Source organism: Elgaria multicarinata, chromosome 4 (assembly GCF_023053635.1).
Source record: "Elgaria multicarinata webbii isolate HBS135686 ecotype San Diego chromosome 4, rElgMul1.1.pri, whole genome shotgun sequence".
Classification (NCBI taxonomy): domain Eukaryota; kingdom Metazoa; phylum Chordata; class Lepidosauria; order Squamata; family Anguidae; genus Elgaria; species Elgaria multicarinata.
The window spans coordinates 49,458,987-49,481,687 of NC_086174.1; the positions used below are offsets into that span (position 1 = coordinate 49,458,987).

The following is a 22,701-nucleotide window of genomic DNA, read 5'->3' on the forward strand; positions in this document are numbered from 1 at the left end:
TTAAAAAAATAGTTCTGCAAATATAAGTATTGTTCATAGTGATTATCCTCATATTGTAGATTGAGGACTGAAGCACAGAAAAAATGGCTTACAACAACCCAATAATATATCCCAATGGTATTATCTATATATTGCAGGCGGGATTATTACAATCATGTCATCATTATAATATCTCCATATCCCAGTTGGGTAGAGGCGGATAGTGATTTACAACAATTTTGTAATATAGTTACTAATATTCCCATATTGTAGATTGAGAACATCTCTACATTGCAGATGTGCGTGTGTGAGTGGTGATAGTCGCTTACAACTCTTATAACGTTTTAAGAAATGTAACATACATAGTATACACATATCAAGATGCAAACATTAGAACAATTACATATTTGGATATACAGATATTGCTAACCATGTTTATTTCTCTAAATCAACTGAAGTCATCATGTGTTTTTATGTAGAAAACAGGTAGCAAAGCCAAAAGTAAAGAAAAAACTCATATAAAAATATACCCCAGATTGCAACAAAGATGAATCTAGGTAACTTGCTACCTCCATCAAATAACTACTTCCTCAAAAGCTCCCCCAAAGCTCTTCCTGAATAGAGTCCAGCCCTCTTTTGTATCTGGTCGCTCTAATATAACTCCTGCAGCTTTAACTGTTGTAATGAAGAGGGAATTTCACCAGGTGCTGCATGCATACAAATCCCTTTTCTATACAATTGTCAAAGATACAGGAGTCCGTCCTCCTTTCATATGGTCACCCTAGCGTTAGAAAATATATATATTTCAGACCAATAGCACTGCCATGGTGACTTGCGCAGCTCCACAGAATGCTAGCATCCTCATGACCGTCTTTCTCAGCTCCTTAGAACAGGGCTTTCTCAGCCTTTTCTCTAGCTGAGGTTAATGGATGGCATGACGGACAGAAGGCGCCGAGAAAGTCCCACCGGGACCTCAATAATATTTAATTATTTTTCCCCACCACCAACTTACATAAGTTGAAATTGTTTGCTAAGGGCAACTCCGCCCTGGAAGAAAGTGTGGAAGTGGGGTGGGAGAGAGTCTGAAAGTACCCGAAAGTTCCGCTGGCAATAGAGCGAGTTGTTCTACACATTTTAACTCTATGTCTCGATCATAGAGCTACGCACACTTTTGAATGTGTGGGGGGGCCCCGGGAGGGGGGAGTCTATGGCATCTACTGCCGGCGTCCCGAAAACCCTGAGCACGAAAGGTCACCCGGCCGCCAGCGCCTGCGCACTGCATCCTTTCGGTCGTCGGACCCGGCGCGGCATTGCTACCCTCTTCTCCCCGTGCCTGGTTACCCTAGGCAACGGCACCTTTCCTCTTCCTTCCTCCTCCTCCTCCTCCTCTTCCTCTGCCCCCACCCTCCGGCTTAGCTCCTGTACCCCATCACTATCAACATGTCCTGGGACCCGGTGAGCACCCTGTGCGAGCAGCTGGTGAAGGCGGTCACGGTGATGATGGACCCGGCCTCCACTCAGCGATACCGTCTGGAGGCCCTCAAGGTACCGGGGAGGGGGGGAGCGGTGCTCGCGCCTTTTCTGCACGCGCCGGCCCAAGCCGAACTCTCGCGTCGGGCAAACTTTGGGACGCGGGCGGGGGGGGGTGGAGGGATGGAAGGGAGCCGCCTGCTGCCGCGGCCGGGGACCCGTTCGGGGCGGGTGAGCTGGGCCAACACATGGCCAGCCGCCGTGGGCGTGGAACGCGGTCACCCCCAGCTGCGGCGGCTCCGGCTCGCCCTGCTCGTCCAGACGCCTCTTCCTGAAGCCCGTGCTCTGTGCCGAACGCTCAAACTCCCGGGGCTCGCAGCCTTTGAAAGAATCGGCCCATTGGACCCCCCGACCCCTCTTGGGGCACCCTCGGCCCCCACGTGGCTGGTTGTCTCCATTGCAGGTGGTGGAGCCGTCCGCATGGCCGCCTTCCCATAGTGGGGAAGCGTCCCGGGGCAAAGCCGCTTGCTTTCGCTGCGCCATTCTCGGGCTCTAGGTTGAGTGTTCCGCGCTGGCCTGGGAGTTGTGGGAAGGTGCCCCCTTCAAACGTGAGGGGAAAGAGGGCTTCTTGAGAGAGGAGCAGCAGCGGTGGATTAGGGTTGCTACTCTGCACGCATGCTTGCTCGGGCCAGCTCCACTGGCCAAAAAAATCAATCCAGCAACAGATGGAAAGCGTTCAGTGATAGGCAAAGTTGCGCCAGTTGAATTTCTACCTGTATAACTGCTTGTGCACAGAGGAGCCCTGCCAGAATAGAAGGAGGCAAGGCATCCCATGATAATGATGGGGGTGTTCACTGTATTTCCGTTATCAGTTGAAGTGATGCTGTAATAGTCCCAGAAAGGCATTGCTGAATCAGGGGATCCGAGGAGAATGTTCCGCCAGGAGAGGAAAGATGTCGGTACTAGCATGAAATGAGGAGCTGAGACAGGAGTGGGAAAAGTGAACAAAGTGACCCACTAACGCACAAGTTTAAACAGAAAGGAGAGAGCAGTGAGGGAAACTGCCACCTGTGGGGATTAGACATTTATGTGGGAGATAGAGGAGAGCCTTTGGTGTAAGTTCTAGGAACTTGACGTTGATGCAGAAAGCAACAATGAGACTATTCGGTAATGGTGATGTGATTTAGGGTTCAATCCTATGCATGTTTTGCATGGCTGGCTAGGGTTTTTTTTTCTATATCTAAACAAACATATGGTTGCGCCCTTCGAAATTTAAGAACCACTTCAGTTATAAACGTTGTGAATTGACAGAAGAGGAATACAATGTCACTGAGAAAGTCAGTAATGAGAAGGTTGCCTGGAATTAATGTAATTGATGAGTCCATAGTGTCTTATGTAGGGGCAGGTTGAAGGTAGATCAGGATCTGGTAGATCTCTGGGTGATTTGTAATAGACTGTAAGGGTTCCTGACTCCTAATTATATAACAATAGCAACAAATGAAATAGGCTCCTCCACCCTAGGGGTATGTTTGGCCCCTAAGCTACTATTTTTCATTTGGGTCATAGAATAGTAGAGTTGGGGGGGGGGGCTATAAGGTCATCGACTCCAGCCCCCAGTTCAGTGCAGGAATCCACCTTAAAGCATACCTGCCTCTTGAATGCCTCTAGTGTGGGAGAGCCTCTACCTCCCTAGGTAATTGGTTCCACTATCGTACTGCTCTAACAGTCAGGAAGTTTTTCCTGATGTCCAGCCACAATCTGGCTTCCTGTAACTTGAACCCATTATTCCGTGTCCTGGAACCTGGGATGATCGAGAAGAGATCCTGGCCCTCCTCTGTGTGACAGTGTTCCAAGTATTTGAAGAGCGCTATCATGTCTCTCCTCAGCCTTCTCTTCTCCAGGCTAAACATGCCCAGTTCTTTCTGTCTCTCCTTATAGGGCTTTGTTTCCAGACCCCTGGTCCAGTTGGAACTTGGAGTTCTATATGAGTAGATCCTATAAGCCTGAAGTCTTCCCCGACCTGGTGTAAAGCTCATCTGTGAAATATTTAGCCCCACAAATATTGGGAGGTGTTTGTGTGTTGGGATTGTGTTTGTTTTTTCACATATTAAAGTGGAGGATAAGTAAAAGTAATAAGTACAGCATAGTCTTCTTGGTTATTGATCCTAAAGGCTGTGTTCCGAACCATGATATATATCAGGATTTTTATTAAGTTGGCATGCAAGACAGTAGCACATGCTGTGTTGCATATTCTTAGAGTTTTGAATAACATTTTCTCTCAGAACCTAGCACTGGCTTTCTCGTGTGTTTACCTTTACATCATTGCATTAACTTGATGGAGGATTTTTTTTAAAACTGACTATTTTATTCCTTTTCAGTTCTGTGAAGAATTTAAAGAAAAGAGCCCAGTATGTGTTCCCTGTGGACTGAAGCTGGCAGAGAAAACCCAGACTGCTATTGTCAGGCATTTTGGTCTTCAGATCCTGGAGCATGTGGTGAAGTAAGAAAGTTCAGTTGAACCCAATAATGTTGACATTTCAACTTTCAAAGTTTTCTAGCAGAAAATCAGGCCTGCTGCATTCATAATCTTTGTCTCTGATCATTTATACGTTTATAGTAGAGGAGACCCAGTGACAACTTGCAGAAGTATTAATGGAGTGTTCTCCTTGCTTGAACTATCTAGCATTCCCTTTTCCTCTCTGCGATCAATTAATCCAGCACCTCTTTTATTTTTCTGTGTGTATAGTATTAGCTCCTGCCTGCTTTTGTAGCTGTGCTACTAATATGCTAGTTTACTGGTTCACTCTTAAATGATATTTCTAAAACTGTTTCTGAAGAGACTAGATACTAGCAGAAAATGTAAGAACTTTGCTGGATCACACCAAAGGTCCATCAGACAAAAGGTCTATCATCCTTTTCCCCACATGTCCAGCCATATGTTTGTTGGGAGTTCATAGACATATAGCTCTTTCCTGCTGTTGCCACCAAGCAGCTGGTTTTCTGTGGCAGCTTTGGAAACAAGAGTTTCTGTTTAGCTTCACAGCTAGTAGCCATTGATAGACCAGTCCTCCATGAATTGATCTAATTCACTTTTAAAGCTATCTAAGTCAATGGGCAACACCACATTTTGTAGCAATGAATTCCATAAGTTCATTATGTGTGAAGTACTTTTTTTGCTTTTGCCTGTTTTGGATCTAATGCCAATTATTTTCACTGCATGATCAGTGAAATTTTATTCTAATCTTAACGGAGAGAGAGAAAATGTTTTCTCTATCCGCTTTTGTCTACACCATGGATAACTTTTATCATGTTCCTCCTAATGCTGCCATCTGATATCCATTTACCTGGGAGTAAGTCTCATTGAACTCAGTAGGACTTACTTTTAAGTAGGTATGTATAAGATTGCACAGTCATCTTTTTTCTAATCTAAAAAAACCCAAACACTAGGTTTCTGCATTCTGTCTTAGTGTTTTCAATAGCTTTTATGGGGAAGATTCCAGTGAGCAACTTGAGAACTGAACTTCTGTCTTGTCCTACCTATTTTAGCAAAAATCACCATGCTATATTTATCAATGTAGTGTAGAGTTTGATGCCTTTATTTTATTGGACAGGTTCCGATGGAACACTATGGGTCGGCTTGAAAAAGTCTATTTGAAGAACAACGTCATGGGACTCATATCCAGTGTGAGTCTGGCTATTAACAAAGTTAAATTGCTAAGTTATTTTTAAGTGGTAGAAAGTTTTCCAGGGAAGTAAGGCTGTCACTGCCATAAGATAGCCTTCAGTTCCATTGTGGAGTCTGCAGTTAGTCTGCTTTATAATTGAAAGAAAATCTTTTATTGATTAGTGATTTCTTACCTGCGACAAAAAAAGAAACTGTACTTATCAACTATGGAAGGAACAGAAACTGCTTGTGTTTGTAAAACCCACAAGCAAGGGACACAGCTTGTGGCTTACATCTGGAACATGGTTCAGTTCAGAAGTACAGCGATCACTTCTGTAGAAAAGGTTATTTGACATTATAGAGGAAAATTAGTATTTGAATTCAAACTATTAGGCTTACTAATCTGTCTGGATGTAAATTATCTTAAAATTCCCTTTTAAGATCTGTTCTTGTTAAAGTAATAGTTGTCTTAGTTCACAGAGTGTTTAGGAAGGTGTATTTACATGACTTTATATGAAGTTGTTTTGTCTTGGAATACGTCTGTACAGCCAGCTGTGTAAATACTGGAAGATCTAGAATTATTGTCTTCCATTTTGTAACTCTTCTTTTTTTTATTCACAGGGTACCCAGAATATTTTAGAGGAAGAAAGTCACATAAAGGATGTTCTTTCTCGCATTGTAGTGGAGATGATCAAACGTGAATGGCCCCAGCATTGGCCTGACATGTTAAAGGAGCTGGACACACTCTCCAAACAAGGGGTATGACATGCATTTGACGGACAAATTGCTGCATCTTTTCTGAACTTGTTTCTGTAGGAGATAATTGGATTAAAGTACAATACATATGCTCCTTGTGCATAACCACAGATGTTCTCCAACAATTTCAAGGTTACTCCCCTAATCATGAGGGTTGTTTGTGATTCTTGTTTTTTTATCTGTTTGTTTGGATTCCAGGAAACCCAAACAGAGTTGGTGATGTTTATACTTCTGCGTTTGGCAGAAGATGTGGTGACTTTCCAGACACTGCCAGCCCAACGACGACGGGATATCCAGCAAACACTCACCCAGAACATGGAGAAGATTTTTAGCTTTCTGCTCAACACCCTGCAGCAGAACGTTAATAAATACAGACGCATGGTAAGAGTCTCTTTTCTTTTGGCTCAGTTAGGACTGGATATCCTCAGGGTTCAGGAGTGATATGGGTGTGACAGCACTATTGCTACACTTGAGGATTTTGCTGTGAGTAACAAACTGTATTGAAGTTTGGACCAAAGGCTCTTAGGTTGCAGTAATTGGCATTGGCATCACTAAACTTGAGTTGCTGGCAAGTTATTTGGCTACACAAGAAACATACTCTTGGTTTGCTGATGTCTGTACATTAGCTTCTGTGGTGGATCAAGGCCTCTTTTAAGCCCCTTTTGTCTAGAAAATAGAGGTGAGGCTACCTTTCCTGAGGCAAGTTGTTTCAAGGTGCTCAAAATGCCAACTTACTTGAGGCCATTGCTTCCAGGTATAGCATGGATTTGTAAAGGCTCAAGGATGCTGTGATAACAAACCTCTGTCTACATGCATACAATTTTCCCCCTTTTATAATCTGTTTGGATACAATTTGGAGCAAGTCAATCCAGATGAATTTTAAACCTAAGAATTTTAAGATGTTCTGATTGTTATTTTAATAATATATTGGTTTTATTTGCTCTTTTAATTAACTTTATGTATTTGGTTTATATTGTATTGTTGTACTAATGTTGTTTCCTGCCTCAACCCAAAGGGAGAGGCGAGTAAGAAATTATTATTATTATTATTATTATTATTATTATTATTATTATTATTATTATGAACCCCTGAATTTGGCAGATGTTCTTGACTCTCTTTCAATACACTTGTACCTGTGACCCACCCCTTACGGTGGAAACAAATGAAGGTGACATGAGATTGCAGTTATTATGTCTTAATAGCTGATTTGGTCCTGTTCAGCTTGTTCCACCGAAGAGGAAATTATTGAAACATCCCTGTGGCTATGTCCTCTACAATAAGAAGGGGAGTTGGAAGTAGTAGTGAGAAGCCAAGTTCATTTCCGTAGCTCATTCATTCTTTCTTCTCTTTTGCAGAAAATGGATGCATCTCAAGAAACAAAAGTAAGTGGAGCCAGAGTGAGAAGCACAAACATTCCACTTTTCCTAGAGCTTTGGAGCTAATAGTCAATTTGTCCCTAAACCCTTACCACATATATTCATTCATTCATTCTGCCATACAGATTGTTCTCCGGGAGATTTACATAAATACTGATAAAACATAAATTAAAATCCATATAAGTAAAATAAACATTAAAAGCAGCTCTAAATTTAGATTGCTGGTGAAGTCGAGATTGTTCCACCAAGCTTTTGTTAGTGGTAGTTAACACCTCTCTCTCTTTTTATTATTAACACCTGGTTTTAAAATATGTTGTAGGTTTTGAATTTTTATGTATTTTTTGTATATTGTACATTGCCTCAAGTACTGATTGACTAGGTTTGGACAACATGATAACCAATGGTGAGTTAAATAGTCAACGGTGGGTTAAATACTGTGCTGGGAATTTTTCACACCATGGTTGGTAATTCGGCCAAAATAATCAATGCAAACCGTTGTTTATCGAGTCGTGTGTTAGGCACTGTTGACTATTTCGTCGCACACAGTTTGTTATTTTGGCGACTACTGAATCTCCTGGCAAGAGCGACCAAAGTGGAAGCTGCCGCTCTAATTTTTAAAGACCAGCCTTGAGCCGAAGCGTTATCTTTAAGTGTTTTATTATGCTGTCCAATTATCCGGCCATAAATCTCTGGCCGAGAATGCAAGCTTCAGTCTTTGAGTTGTTAAGCCAAACAGAGTGCCGATCACATAAAGTCCAGAGCCAAGCCGAGGTCCAAAATCCAGTCCTTTCCAAAAGCCAAGTCCGAGGTCCAGAATGCCAGGGTCACACATACAAGCAAAGTCAGTCAGCCGGTTTGGGTCGAGAGTCCAGGGTCAGAAGCAGGGAACAGAACAAGGAATGCACTGGCTATCAGACAATCAAAAGGTGATTGCCAGAGTGAGGCAGTGTCCCGGTTCCTTCTTTTCAAGCCCTGCCAGTATGGCCCCACCCTGAGTCCAGCTGTGCCTCATCACTCCATCCTCTGACCCAGCCTCCTATTTAAGCTTGGTGTCTTTTTCCAACCGGTTTTGCATGCGTAAACTCCTTCTTACTGCCTGCGTCTGCTCTGCCCTTTTCCTACGCCTACGCTCCCGAGGGCTGGGTGGCCTCCCAATCTCTGCCTCTGATTCCATCTACTGGGCGTCAGGCAGGGCAAAGGGCTGGCTAGCCCCTGGTTCTTCCGAGGGACCTGTGTCCCCCTCTGCTGCTCGGCTTTCTTCTCCCTGCGTGTCTGTCTCTGGCCTGGCTGTGGGGGAGGAAACACCCTCTTCATCAGGTAAGTTTTCCTCCTCTTCATCCGAGGAGGCTTCCTCAGGTGCAACCCTAACACTAATCCAGCCAGCAGAACTCACAATGGTTGATGGGATACCAGTGGGATGACTGAGTGAGGGAGAGAGGGTGGGGGATGTGTCAATCAAACACACAGTTGACTAATAGTCAACTTGACACTGGCCTTAATCCACACCACAGTTGATTATAATCATGTCGTGTGGGGAGTACCGAACGCAGCCATTGAGTGGAGGAGCAATTCAGAAGTATTCTAAATAAATAGTAAATTAGCATTTAGCTGTAATGGGCTAACTAAAGAACATGAGGACGCTGATCTTTTTATTTGGAGAGAGAGTAATGGTAGGGTAGAAAGGGAAATAAATGCATCCTAAAATTCTTTTTCCAAACCATATTTTATAAGTATTTAGATACTTTCAGAAAGCTGCTGTAACTAACTCTGTTTTAGTTCTTCTATATCTGTAGGGGAAATTATATTTTCAGGGTACTGAGTGGGTTGTACCAGAGCTAAAATCTAGCAAATCTTTACATTAGGGCAATTTATGTTAGCCTTTCAATATAATATGCCAATGGTGCCAAAGTATTATTGGTCCTTTGGGACTGTAAAATAGATGACAGAGTCAACTGTTGTCTGATCTCTCCATCGCTGTCTCTCCACAGGCACAAGCAAATTGTCGAGTAGGGATAGCAGCGCTCAATACTCTGGCCGGCTATATTGACTGGGTGGCTATGAGTCACATCATAGCAGATAACTGCAAGCTCCTAGAGATGCTCTGCCTTCTCTTGAACGAGCCGGAACTGCAAGTGGGAGCGGCCGAGTGCCTCTTGATTGTGGTCAGCAGGAAAGTGAGTCTGTCTTCTCTGCCTCCATGTGGTTCTGTGCATGAACTGTGTCCATAGATATAAAACAGGACTAAGCAGCGAAAGGCTATGAAGATATATCTTAGCTTCTAAGGATTTTCTCCTGGTTTGCACTGCTTTGGGATTTCCCTATTTGGCAGCTTATACAGGGGCTGGAGTTCTCCAGAGAGAGAGAGAGAGAGAGCGCCATGGTGTGCTGTTTCTTGCCCTTTAAGTGCTGGATGAGTCCTGTTTTTGTAGCTCAGTTTCCTATCCTCATTGACCTGTGGCAGTATTGAGGATGGAGAAAAATGTAGAATTAACTGAAATGTAGAATTAACTGCTGCCATGTTTTACATCTTTGTCTTTTGCATTGCTCACATGGGCAAGGGATGTTTCCATGTATTAGTGATAGATAATGAACTTCCAGCTCCTGGTTGCTGTTGAAGAGCACATTTTGCATGTTGTGACATTGATTTCCTTTCCTCTCTATGTAGGGGAAACTGGAGGATCGCAAGCCGTTGATGGTTTTGTTTGGGGATGTTGCTATGCACTACATTCTCTCTGCTGCTCAGTGAGTAGTACTGTCTGTTTCTGTGAACCCACGATAACTTCCTAAAGAGTTCCTGCTCTAACTTTTGTCACAAAACAGCTTATTGATCTCCTATACTCCAGCCATTAAGTGAACACCATTGTATATTCTTGGCTCAAGGATGGTCCATGCTGCCAAATCTACACGATTGGATGCTTCATTTCAAGCTCAAGGATGGTCCATGCTGCCAAATCTACACGATTGGATGCTTCATTTCAAGCTGTTTATTTTATGTATTCATACATTGCTGTTCCAGGCAGAAAGACCCCTCAAGCCAGTTCACAAAATTAAAAACAAGCAATTACAAAGGCAAAACTCCAGTAATTTTTTTAAAATGCCCTAATAAAATATCTGAATCCATTAAAATTCTTCAACTACAGACAGGCATCAGCTAGTTAATTAAAAGTAGTTCATTTAAATGCAGATTCAAACAACCAGATCTAAAACTATGTTTAAAAGAAGTCATTGCAGGAAACAAATGCACTTCCAGAAGGAAAAGCTCCACAAAGATAGGGCCACCACTGATAAATGCCCTGTTTCTTCTGCTTGCTAGCCTGATGGATCTTACTGGCAGGCACATGACCAGGGCCTATGTTGCCAATTGAAAGGCCTGGCCAGGTTCATAAAGGTGCATGTGGTCCTTCAGATAACCTGATTCCAAGTAGTTTGGAGCCTTAAAGGTAGCAATGAGCACTTTGAATTGAGTCCAGAAACTCACTAGCAACCAGTGTAGCCAGTACTGAATTGGTGTTATATGTTCCAACTATCTGCCTCCCAGAAAGAACTCAGCAGCTACATTCTGCATGAGTAGAAGCTTCCAAACTCTCTTTGAAGGCAGCCTCCCAAACCAGGCAAGAAACCATCATGCAAGTCCAGAGTGATAGCAGTTGTGTAGATCTCATTTAATGTAGCATTGTGTCAGAAAGCAGGGATGTGGCATTCTGGTGTGATCATCATGAGCCTTTAGGTCTCAGAGGAGGCAAGATTTGTCGAATAAGAACTTCTAAAGTTTCATGCGGTCGCAGTTGCATAGGACAATGCTCTGCTTTATAAAACATCTCTAGAATTTCCTTTCTTGGTTTCTCTTGCTAAAGAGGAAGAGATCCAGTCTGACCTAGTTTGTGCTTAAGCCAGATTCAGAACATTCACCATTAAAAAGAAAGAAACAGGAAAAGTGTAATACAAGGCTTTTGTAATGTTTTGATTTCTGCAGGAGGGAGTCAGGCATTCTTTGTGGTTTTAGGCTCCTTTCAACTGGATTTGAAGGGTTCCAAGGTAATTTCTACATGAGAACGTTGAGACCTGATTCTCTTGTTCTTTTGATCTCCAGATTATTTTTCCAAGAATCTGTTAATTGAATGTTGTGAGCTGGCATTTACCACACAGGTCTGTGCCATTGGATACTAGGTTTTTCCTTCACTGAGCCAGAGTGCTTAGAACTGACGCGATTATCTTGCGATGCCTTCCACATGCCACTTTTTGGTGTAGTGACTGGGTCATTGCGTCAGAAGGCAAGTGTGCTATAAAACTGCTCAACCAAAACAAGCCTTGCTTTTGGTGCCCTTCTTTCTGACTTTCCCTGCAGAAAACATAATGATAGTTCAGAGTTATGACCAGTGAAACTTGATCCAGTAAAGTTTGATACTACTTTAGTTACAAGCAGATTTGACTCATTCTTCCCAAGCTGTACACTATAATAAGCATATTTTTTGCTTTTTTATTTTATTTTATTTTGCTTCTACTTTTCAGGACTGCAGATGGTGAAGGCCTAGTAGAGAAGCACTATGTTTTCTTGAAGAGACTTTGCCAAGTCTTGTGTTCTTTGGGCAGCCAGCTGTGTGCATTGGTGGTGAGTTTTCCGTTAGAAGACATTCTTGCAAAACTGTTTTTCAGAGCCTATTACATAATCCTTATGGCCAGGTTGAACTGCTGTATATAAGTCCTATCTCTTTCCAGTAAACATGAAGAAGTTGGTAAGGATATTGCCAGCAATAACTGTTAGAAAAATTATCTCCATGCTTATATGATGGAAATGAAAGTTGCTCACTCATCTGAGTAATGTTATAACCCAATATTTAAATATGTGCTTTGGTCTGGAGAGTCCCTAAGCTACTTACCCCTGCACTGTTATAGTGCCTAACCGTGTACAGTCACATTGCAGTCATTGCCTTAGCTTTTGTAAAGCAGATTTGTCCATGCAGCCCTCTGACACCAGTGTGGTACATAAGCACTTGGCACGCAAAATAGTTTGGACCCACCAGTGCCACATCCAAAGGAAAGAAGGGAGCACTGGCTGAGTGGCTTATGCCTTTGGAAGCTGTGTTTAAAGAGTCGGGCAGAGATCATACTGGGACATGTTGTTAATGCTAGCTTGGTCCTGGAGTATAGAAAATAGTAATTCAGTGCTTCTGAGGATATGCATTACTTATAGCCACCCTTTGCACTTCTAGGATTAGGGATCAGTGCTTCCAGATTAGAGGAAGAGGGTTCTAGAGTCATTTGAGTCCTGACAGCTGTCATTTTAGGAATAAAACCAGTGGTTGAGTAAGCTTTTAGGAACATAACTGCCATCTCTTATATTTGCAGTACTTATTTCTTTACTGCAATAAGGTATTTATTGCGCTAACCATTATATTCATTTACAACATCTTGATTGTGTATATGACTCTTCTGCAATGATGTTCGCCCCCTGCCCCAACCTTGGGGATTTCCATAGCAACACTTCCACCTTATGAAGAAACAATCTAGAAATGCAATTGATTATGAGCTGCCATACTGCTATTCTTCCTACTTCTCTGTCTGATTTCCAAATGGTAATGCTTATTTTCTCCCATTCTGGGAGTGAGTGCAATTGACTAGCAACCACCCAATAATTGCCAAAAACATAACCCAGAGCCTGCAGCTTACAAGGTGGTGGTCATGGCCTGGAGTCTTCCATGATAATGAAGGGTTGCTATATCATCTGCATCTACTTTGAAATTCAAGGAGGTGAGTTGGGCGATGGTGGTAATTCTGCTCCTAATTGTATAATTAAAGACTGCAGATGCAAACCCAGTTACAGGGTTCAATGCAGTAAGTAAGCTCTTCTGCAACTATCATGTGGCTGCTTGCCAATTGAATCATGTTAGGTTCTAAGTTGCCTTCGTCTCCCTTCTCCTCCAAACAGGGCTCTGATTCAGAAGTGGAAACACCTGTCAACTTGGGGAAATACCTTGAGTCATTTCTAGCTTTCACAACCCATCCCAGTCAGGTAGGTAGGTAGATGGCAAAGTTCTCCAGTACCATAAGTATAAAAATCAGCTATGTGAATTGTGTGTCTGTAATGAACTTAAGTGCTCCTAATTTTTAAAGAATGTTTTGTGTGTCTTCCTTAGTTGAGAAAGACTTAGTTGGTGGCAGCATGACAATCTAAGCCCTCCATACTGAGACTTTGTGCTGGTTTGGTTTATTTATGCAATTCTTGGAAATGACTGTTGGAACATTTGAGTCTCTGTCCTTTCCTTCTTTGAAGCAAAAAAGATATTGTAGAGTTGGAGAAAGTGTGGAAAAGGGCAACTAAAAGGATCAAGGGACTGGAGCAACTCCCCTATGAGGAAAGGTTACAATAGCTGTGATTGTTTAGCTTAGAAAAAAGGCGAGTAAGGGGAGACATGGTTATGCATGGTGTGGAGAAAGTGGATAGGGAGACATTTCTCTCTCTCTTATAATACAAGAATCCAATGGGGTCATCCCATTAGTCTGATTGGTGGGAGATTCAGGACAGTTAAAAGGAAGGACTTCTTCACACAGCATATAGTTAAACTCACTATAAGGAACTCACTACCACAAGATGTAGTGATGGCCACCAATCTGGATGGCTTTAAAAGGGTTGGATAAATTCCTGGAGGCAAAGGCTATCAATGGCTACTAGCCCTGATGGTTGTGTGCCATCTCCAGTATTCGAGGCAATAAGCCTGTGTGCACCAGTTGCTGGGGAACATGGGCGGGAGGGTGCTGTTGCACCATGTCCTGCTTGTTCATCCCTGTCCGATGGCTGGTTGGCCACTGTGCAAACAGAGTGCCTACATGGACCCTTGGTCTGATCCAGCATGGGACTTCTTATGGAATTCACCCATGGAATTAACTTCCACAAGATGTAGTGATGGCCACCAACTTAGTGGCTTTAAAAGGGGATTGGACAAATTCATGGAGCATAAGGCTATTGATGGCTACTAGTCTTGATGGCTATATGCTACTTCAGCTATCAGAGACAGTATGCCTATGTATACCAATAGCTGGGGAAGATGGGTGGGAGGGTGCTGTTATGTCCTGCTCGTAGGTTTCCCATAGGCAGCTGGTTGGCTACTGTGTGAACAAAATGCTGGACTACATGGACCCTTGTTCTGATCCAGCATGGCTCTTTTTATGTTCTTAACTTGCAATAGCAAATGGTGGTGTATATGTATGCATAGATGTTTCTGCATCTGTTGAGTTGACATGCATGTTGGAAGTAATACTCTTTGGTTTCTGTTGAGCTTGCAGTATTCACCAGTGCGGGTTGGGTGATCACTGTGGATTGGCATTTGAGTATTAGAGATTTCTACCCTAATAATTTCCTTCCTTTCTCCTAGTTTTTGCGGTCATCCACCCAGATCACATGGGGAGCTCTTTTTCGACATGAAGTTTTGTCACGTGATCCTCTGTTGTTGGCTATTATCCCAAATTATCTGAGGGCATCTATGACTAATCTAGTGAAGGTATAATGTTATGAGAGTTTTTCACTCTGCAATGGCATAATAATGTGTCAATATGAGTGTTCAAAAGTGTTGTAGGTTATTTACTGTTATTTATATTACTTATCTAGAAGATTGATGAGACACCTTTTAGAACTCCCCAAAGGCAGCTTACAAAATTTGAAATTCAAAAATACAAAAAAAAGCAATGATAAAAAAAAATAGGTTTCAAAGTATGAGGAAGGAATCCCCGAAAATATTTTTTTGTGAACCACCCAGAGAGCTTCGGCTATGGGGCGGTATATAAATGTAATAAATAAATAAAATATGTGGGAGGCCGTTGAGGAGAAAGGGCAGGGGACAAATAACTTCCTGACCACTTCTCTTCAGTAGGCGATAAGATTCAGCTAGAAGGCAGAAGACCAATAATTTCTGCTCTTCCAAGTCAATGCAGTACATGAGATTGTGCTAGGGTCCAAAGGAAGAACCTTCTGTGTTCTTTTCACCCTTTTCCTTCTATAAAATGTGGTGGCTGGACTCTGAAAGCCTTGCTTCTATAACATTCCCAGATTAAACCTAGAAAAAAGGTGCCATGAGGCCTTTTTGCTCTCGTGACACTTTGGGAGGCTCAAACAGGTGCTTCCTTGACAGCATCTTGCTGTGACGCCATGAGAACTCTGCTAGGGAGAGAGCTATGCAGAATTGCGATTTTTATGCTCATTATTTAGAGTCTAAATTCCATTGGAGTTGGAAGTATATATTGCAGGGTGTTTTTCACCTTTCACCCTTCTTTTTACAGGTGGGCTTCCCTTCCAAGACAGACAGTCCCAGTTGTGAATATTCTCGCTTTGATTTTGACAGTGACGAGGACTTTAATTGCTTCTTCAACTGTAAGTTACTTTTGTTCCAGTAAAACCCACCACTTTTGAAGGAAGCTTGAAGTGTTCTCCATACATTTGGTTTGAATGGCATTAACAGAAGCTCAGTATGGGACATTTCAGAGGAGTGAGAGGTACTGCCTCCCACCAAGAATAGGTCTATCAACCGCTATCAGCCTTGGTGGCAACTTCTGGGTTAAGAGACAGTATGTCACTGGATATCAGTTGCTGGAGAGGCAACAGTACATGAAGACGTTGGCTTTCATGCCCTGCTGGTATCCTTCCTTCAAGCATGTCTGGCCTCTTTGACTAAATAGGAAGCTAAATTAGGTGGACCTTTGGTCTGATCCAACAGGGCTACTCTTATATTCTTTTAAGCACATTAAACAATGATTTTGAAGGGGGAATGGATGTTCATCCAGTGTGCATCCAGTCCCAGAAGTACCCACTTTTTTGCAAATTCATCATTAATTGTGGGACCAGCAAGGAGCTGACCATAAAGTCACACAAAAAAGATCTGGTTTGACAGGCTGTACACTTTGTTACATTTCTGATTTAGTGTCCAAATGCTGAACTGAGAGCAACAAGCAGCATCTCTTTTGGGCAGCTGTTGCTCCTTTCTATTTTATTACATTTATATACCGCCCCATAGCTGAAGCTCTCTGGGCGGTTTACAGAAATTAAAAACAGTGAACATTAAAAACAGGTATACAAAATTTTAAACTATCAAGAACATAAAAACAACAATACCTTTTTTAAAATAACTATTCTGGGGTCAAGTAAGGGCAAACAAACTCAGCATATATGGTTGGGCTGCTTGAACTACAGTAATAGGTGCTTCCGGTTTTGGAAGAGGATAGCATTCCTAAGGAAGAATCGTCTGTTGCTTCCAAACCACGCCTTTTGTGTTCCATTTCTCCGGCAGCTTTCCGTGCACAACAGGGAGAGGTGATAAGGATGGCATGTCGGTTGGACCCTCGGACTGGCTTCCAAATGGCTGGGGAGTGGCTGAAATACCAGCTGACCATTCCTGTCGACATTGGAACCATGAACTGTAAGTTCCCTTAACTAAAGGGAAAGGGACTCTTGTCTTTGTCAGTGGCACACGGCTTGATTTTCTTGGTTCAAGAAGTTTCCCTTAATTTTACCTGAGCTAGAACTTCTAGACAGGGGCCCCTTTAAAACTGAACGATCAGAGATCTTGGTTGAAATCTAAACCCTTCTCTAACCTGTAAATCTACTTTTTAGTTTATGTTTATTTTATGTTATATATATATTATAATTTTTGTGAACCGCCCAGAGAGCTTCGGCTATTGGGCGGTATAAAAATGTAATAAATAAATAAATAAAATAAATATATATTATATATTATGTTTTATTTATTTATTATACACAAAGTTAAAGGAGGCGGTAGTTGATAAGATAATAGCAACCAATGAGTGCCGAGGGCACACAACTACAATGATGTACAATATATTAAACAATAATAACAATGGGGGGGGTGATAGAAATCTCAATAATGTTTTTTTGTTTTTTAATTTGCCATAAAATTCTTTCCACAGAATAACAAAATGTCACAATGCGTTTTGAACTAACATAAATTTCTTTCGGTAGGCTTTTCGAACATAAATGTTCTTTCAGTAGGCTTTTTGAACATAAATTTCTTTCAATAGACTTTTTTAAAAACAACAACAACAACACCATGGATTTCTTTCAATAAGCTTTTAGGCTTTTTTTTACCATAATTTTCTTTCAACAGACTAACATACATTTCTTTCAATAGGCTAATTCAATAGGCTTCTTTTACATAAATTTCTTTCAATAGTTTTTTTTAACAGATTTCTTTCAATAGGCTTTACAACTTTTTTAAAACATAAATTTCTTTCAATAGGCATAGGCGTTTTCTTTCAATAGGCTAACATAAATTTCTTTCAGTAGGCATAGGCATAGACTAACATAAATTTCTTCAATAGGCATAGGCATTTTCTTTCAGTAGGCTAACATAAATTTCTTTCAATAGGCATAGGCAAACAGGTTACCGGTGTAAATCAATCCTGCGAAAACGCCTATGCCTATTGAAAGAAATTTATGTTAACCTATTGAAAGAAAATTATGTTATAAAAAAAGTTTTTAAAAAGCCTAAAAACCTATTGAAAGAAATCTATGTTAAAAAAGCTTATTGAAAGAAATTTATGTTAAAGAAGCCTATTGAAAGAAATTTAGCCTATTGAAAGAAATGTATGTTAGTCTATTGAAAGAAAATTATGGTAAAAAAAGCCTTAAAGCTTATTGAAAGAAATCTATGTTATTTTTTTAAAAAAATAGCCTATTGAAAGAAAATTATGGTAAAAAAGCCTATTGAAAGAACATTTATGCTCAAAAAGGCTATTGAAAGAACATTTATGTTAGTTCAAAAAACATTGTGACATTTTGTTATTTTGTGGAAAGAATTTTACAGCAAATTAAAAAACAAAAAAACATTATTGAGATTTCTGTCACACCCGTTGTTAATATTGTTTAATATATTGTACATCATTGTAGTTGTGTGCCCTCGGCACTCATTGGTTGCTATTATTTTATTTATTTATTACATTTCTATACTGGCCAATAGCCTAAGCTTTCTTATTAATACTAAAGAAAATGAAAACTCAACCAGATTTTTCTGTAAAATCAAATTAGTTATTTTATAAATACATTTATTTCCAGCAAAAATTATATATAGCTGAGGGCATTTTTCACTGGGTTTTGGTGTGGGAAAGTAAATCCTTATCCAAGGGGGAAGCTTACATTATACTATTCCTAAAATGTTTTAATTTTCTCCCTTTTTCTTCTCATAGCAAAAACTAACGAAAGTCACTGCTCCATCTTCTCTCCGGCCTTTGTTCAGTGGGATGCAATGACCTTCTTCTTGGAGAGTATCATTAGCCCAATGTTCCGGACCCTGGATAAGGAAGTATGTAGTCCAAATCATCTGTCTTCTTTCAGCCTTGGTTGGCTTACTGTGCCAACATTGTCACATGAAGAGCATACAATGGGAATAGTACTAACGAATTCTAGGGTCTAGATCAGTGGTTCCCAAACTTTTTCAGGTAACCACCCCCTTGGTTCTACAAACTCATGCCCAGTGCCCCCTGCGCGCGGCCCCTTTAAATGGGAAGCACCCGCCGCAGGCTTGCCGAGGGAAGGAGCGAAAAGAGAGCAAACGCCTCTGTTTTGCAGCTGGCGTGGCGGGGCACACCAAGCAGGGTATGTCTCTTCATTAGCGATTTGGTTTTTTTGAAACATTTCAATTCACTGTTAAAAAGACTCTTCTTAAACGCTATTAATACATGTGTGGATTCTTCCCCTATATGGCTTGGGGCCAAACTACTTCTCCCATAAAAATGTCCCTGGGTTTTAAGACCTTCTGGAGAGGCGCTTCTCGGAAAAGACCATCTCGAGTGCCCCCCTGCCGCCCCTTTGCCTCTTAGCACCCCCCTGCTGCCCCCCTATGCAATCCCACCCACCCCAAGGGGGCAGTACTGCCCACTTTGGGAACCACTGGTCTAGATTATATTTATAATACCTTTTTTCGCTTGGGAAATCCTTTTTTAAAGAAGTGTTTCAAGTCTTGCCATTTTAATGAAGATTGAAAGATGGGGAGGGGGGAATTGGCCGCATGGTTTTATTGTTCCAGTGGAAAACCTCAAATATGGCAGCTAACAAAGATGCAATTCATATGATGTTTTTGTTGCATGGTGCCACTATGAAGCTGCTCTCCCATGCCTGTGGTTAGCTATTATGCCCCCAATAATAAATAGATGTTCTTTGCGAACACCCCCATCTGCTCAATATGTTGACATCGGAAGTGCCTGTATTGTAGATCATTCATGTACTACCAATGTAGTTTGGGGACTTAACTTGGAGATGGGCAGTTTTGGAGCAGCAACTATGCAACATATTAATTGGGCTTTATTTTCATCCAGTTCAGGTCTTCTGCCCAGCACCTATTTGTCCTGACCAGAATGTCCAGTTAATGTGTTGCAAGGATTAAGTTCAGCACTTATTAGTCTGGGGAGAAAAATCAGCTAGAAAAAAATGTGACAACAGTTCAGACAACATGCTAAACCATGCTGCTTAACCACAAAATGGTTAATGGAATACATTAAGGTCAATACATTCCGTTAACCATTTTGTGGTTAAGCAGCATGGTTTAGCGTGTTGTCTGAACGGGGCCAATGTTGCTGTTCTGTGATTCTTTTCTGTCTCTCTGGACAAAGTAATTTTTCTCAAAATGTGTTTCCGCCCTTATTTCTGGTCAGTGCTCAGATATCACAGGGGTAGACATTGTACTAGAACATGCTCAAAATCAATTCTAAGATCAGAAATGGTAAATCCAGTGGGGCTCAATATTGCAATGGTAAAAGCTGAACAACAGATTAAATGGTACAGTAAGTGCCAGTAGCTGTGATGATACTGTTAAATGCCTTCCAGAAAAAGAAATGACAAATTCATTGTTATAATGAGCCTAAATATCCAGTTATTCAAAAATTTCCTGTCACATTGCTTGACAGTCATTTTTAACTCACCTATGTTTTGAAGTACCTTGTCTGTTATGTTTTCTGCCAGATAAAATTTTCACGTAAGCTTGTTAATAGGCTAAAGTGATATTTCTGCAAGTGTTGGCATTGCCAGATTCCAGCCAAGGGTTCAGTCACTCAGCCTTTTGGATTTGCCTGAGGAAGAAGCATTGACATTCTACAAAGCAGAAGTGCATTGAACCTTGTTCGCTTCTCCTTCTCTTCTTCCAGGAGGTCCCAGTGTCTGATGGCATAGAACTGCTGCAGCTTGTCCTCAGCTTTGAGACAAAGGATCCCCTCATCCTGTCCTGTGTCCTTTCTAATGTCTCCGCACTCTTTCCATTTGTCACATACAGGCCAGAATATCTGCCAGAAGTTCTTTCTAAGGTAAGCACTGCCATGCCCTCCCCTTGATGGATTAGACTTTGAGGAGTCATGGCATGTAGATCCCTACCTGTGAATTTTCCCATACAGTAGCTCTAGGGAGGCCAGAAATGTTACTATGATTATGTGGCAGAAGCCAGATGCTCTGAGAGGGGCAATTTCACCTGTGGCCATTGGAACAGGTTCGCAGTCTGGGGGGTGTTTCTGAATCCAGCACTATACCTGGAAGTACAAGTACTTAGAAGTTCAAGTGGATGTGGATGGGGTTTGGGTAATTATCAGGGTGAGGTATGGTACTTGATTCTGTGTTTGCTGCTAGTCCATCTCCATGATCAGAAGTGGCCCCTTCTAAAAGTGGAGAAAATTGAAATGCGCTGGCAAATGTACTCAGAGAGTCAGTGTATGTTCTGAGCACTTGGTCTTGTTGGTGTTGGTCTTGTCACTGTTGAGGGACACCTGATAAAATCCTTGAATTTTGCTGAAATAGAAACAGGAACAACTTGCCTGATAAAGAAACATTTGTGGACTTAGTGCAGCTATTCTTAGATTGGTGACTAGTATAGAGCACATGTAAAAGAATGATCCTCAGATAACTGACTTTTGCTCTTGTTCCCTTAGCTCTTTGCCTCTGTTACCTTTGAAGTTGTAGAGGAAAGTAAGGTAAGATCATTTCAGCCATGGTATGCAAAGATGTATGGATGAAACTTTCTAATGTAACTACATAGCAAAATAGTATCTAATCTGATTAGATTATAGCAGACTGCCAGGGTCCTAAAAGGGAGGCGAGGGATCTCTGCAGTCAGGCCTGCTTATGCTACTGTACCTAGTGGGGTTGAGGGCATCTTGAATATTAGTTCTGGTGCTTAGTCCTCTGAAGTTTTCCTGATTTTCTTTCCCAGGCTCCAAGAACTCGTGCGGTGAAGAATGTGAGAAGACATGCCTGCTCCTCCATCATCAAGATGTGTCGCGATTACCCTCAGCTTGTCTTGGTAATTACTTTAATGCATACTGTGGAGTCATTGCACTGACTTGAGCTACGTTTATGGGGGCAGGTCCCATTCATTATACTTGTGTGATCAATGTGCTTCTTTTATGGCTAGTCAATAGGAAATCAAGTTTAAATAATGGTTCTGTGTTTGTTTGAATGTTGTGGGTGGAAGAAGTACTGATCACGGTCATCCATGTTTCACTGATACCAGAGCTCTTGTGGAAGAGGTAGGGAAATTTAGGGGTAGAGTAGACATAAGATTCGTTTTATGAATACAAGAGCTTAGGACTTAGAGTAGGGATTTGAGGACAGTTCCCCATATTATGATAATTGTGAGGAACACTGGTGTTAACAGTGGTGGTTACCATAGCAAACAAGTAATGTGCATACATACATTTGGACACCAGTGCATATGCATCTGGAAAACTAAATTGGGTGGCATGGCATGTCCACGTGAGAAATGTTTACTGCAGGAAATGCTGGTATTTCCTTCAGTAATCATAGACCTGGTTTGCACAGCATAAGGGTAGTCAATAAGCCACGGTGGCAAATCACCCAGAACCCATGGTTTGTTGTGAGATGGTTGGGTAGTTTGTTAACCACCCCAGCCGCCCACCCTCACTGGGTTTGAACATCATGACTGGCAAGGGTACTTAGGGAAATCAGCCAGCACGCTACCAGTATGCGCATGAGATGGTTAACAAACCACCGTGGCTTGTTAGCCACCCTTGTGACATGTGAACTGGCTTATAGTCTGTGGAGTCGCCCTGAATGAGAACAGTCTCTTACCTGCAAGTATTCTATGTAGAAATGCAGTGTGTTTTCAGTTCAGTGACGCTTGCTTGAATCGGTTCCTTTTAGCCAAACTTTGATATGCTGTATAACCATGTGAAGCAGCTGTTATCCAATGAGCTGCTCCTGACCCAGATGGAGAAGTGTGCTCTCATGGAAGCCCTGGTCCTTATTAGCAACCAGTTCAAGGATTACCAGCGTCAGAAGGTGTTCTTGGAAGAGCTGATGTCTCCTGTTGCTACCCTGTGGCTGTCTGAAGAGATGAAGAGGTACAAGAACTTTGACCATTCTTCCCCTAATATAGGGCAGTGAAAAAAGTGACAGGGCTACATTGGAGTATTTATTTATTTAACTTCTATTTATTTATTTAAAACATTTGTATC

The 22,701-nt window shown here is 41.7% G+C and overlaps 1 protein-coding gene across 1 annotated transcript in view; it reads left to right on the forward strand.

Moving 5' to 3' along the window:
• The first annotated feature begins 1,261 nt into the window (after nucleotides 1-1,261).
• The window catches only part of XPO5 (exportin 5), a 43,349-nt gene continuing 21,909 nt past the window's right edge, over nucleotides 1,262-22,701 (forward strand). Inside the window, exons 1-18 of the mRNA XM_063124242.1 lie at nucleotides 1,262-1,524; nucleotides 3,828-3,949; nucleotides 5,061-5,133; nucleotides 5,735-5,872; nucleotides 6,068-6,250; nucleotides 7,225-7,251; nucleotides 9,234-9,419; nucleotides 9,911-9,987; nucleotides 11,755-11,854; nucleotides 13,172-13,255; nucleotides 14,616-14,741; nucleotides 15,517-15,607; nucleotides 16,521-16,649; nucleotides 18,433-18,548; nucleotides 20,386-20,541; nucleotides 21,157-21,198; nucleotides 21,438-21,527; nucleotides 22,388-22,587. Coding sequence (XP_062980312.1) covers nucleotides 1,420-1,524; nucleotides 3,828-3,949; nucleotides 5,061-5,133; nucleotides 5,735-5,872; nucleotides 6,068-6,250; nucleotides 7,225-7,251; nucleotides 9,234-9,419; nucleotides 9,911-9,987; nucleotides 11,755-11,854; nucleotides 13,172-13,255; nucleotides 14,616-14,741; nucleotides 15,517-15,607; nucleotides 16,521-16,649; nucleotides 18,433-18,548; nucleotides 20,386-20,541; nucleotides 21,157-21,198; nucleotides 21,438-21,527; nucleotides 22,388-22,587 — 2,045 coding nt within the window. The 5' untranslated portion in view covers nucleotides 1,262-1,419. The remainder of the gene's footprint in view (nucleotides 1,525-3,827; nucleotides 3,950-5,060; nucleotides 5,134-5,734; nucleotides 5,873-6,067; nucleotides 6,251-7,224; nucleotides 7,252-9,233; nucleotides 9,420-9,910; nucleotides 9,988-11,754; nucleotides 11,855-13,171; nucleotides 13,256-14,615; nucleotides 14,742-15,516; nucleotides 15,608-16,520; nucleotides 16,650-18,432; nucleotides 18,549-20,385; nucleotides 20,542-21,156; nucleotides 21,199-21,437; nucleotides 21,528-22,387; nucleotides 22,588-22,701) is intronic.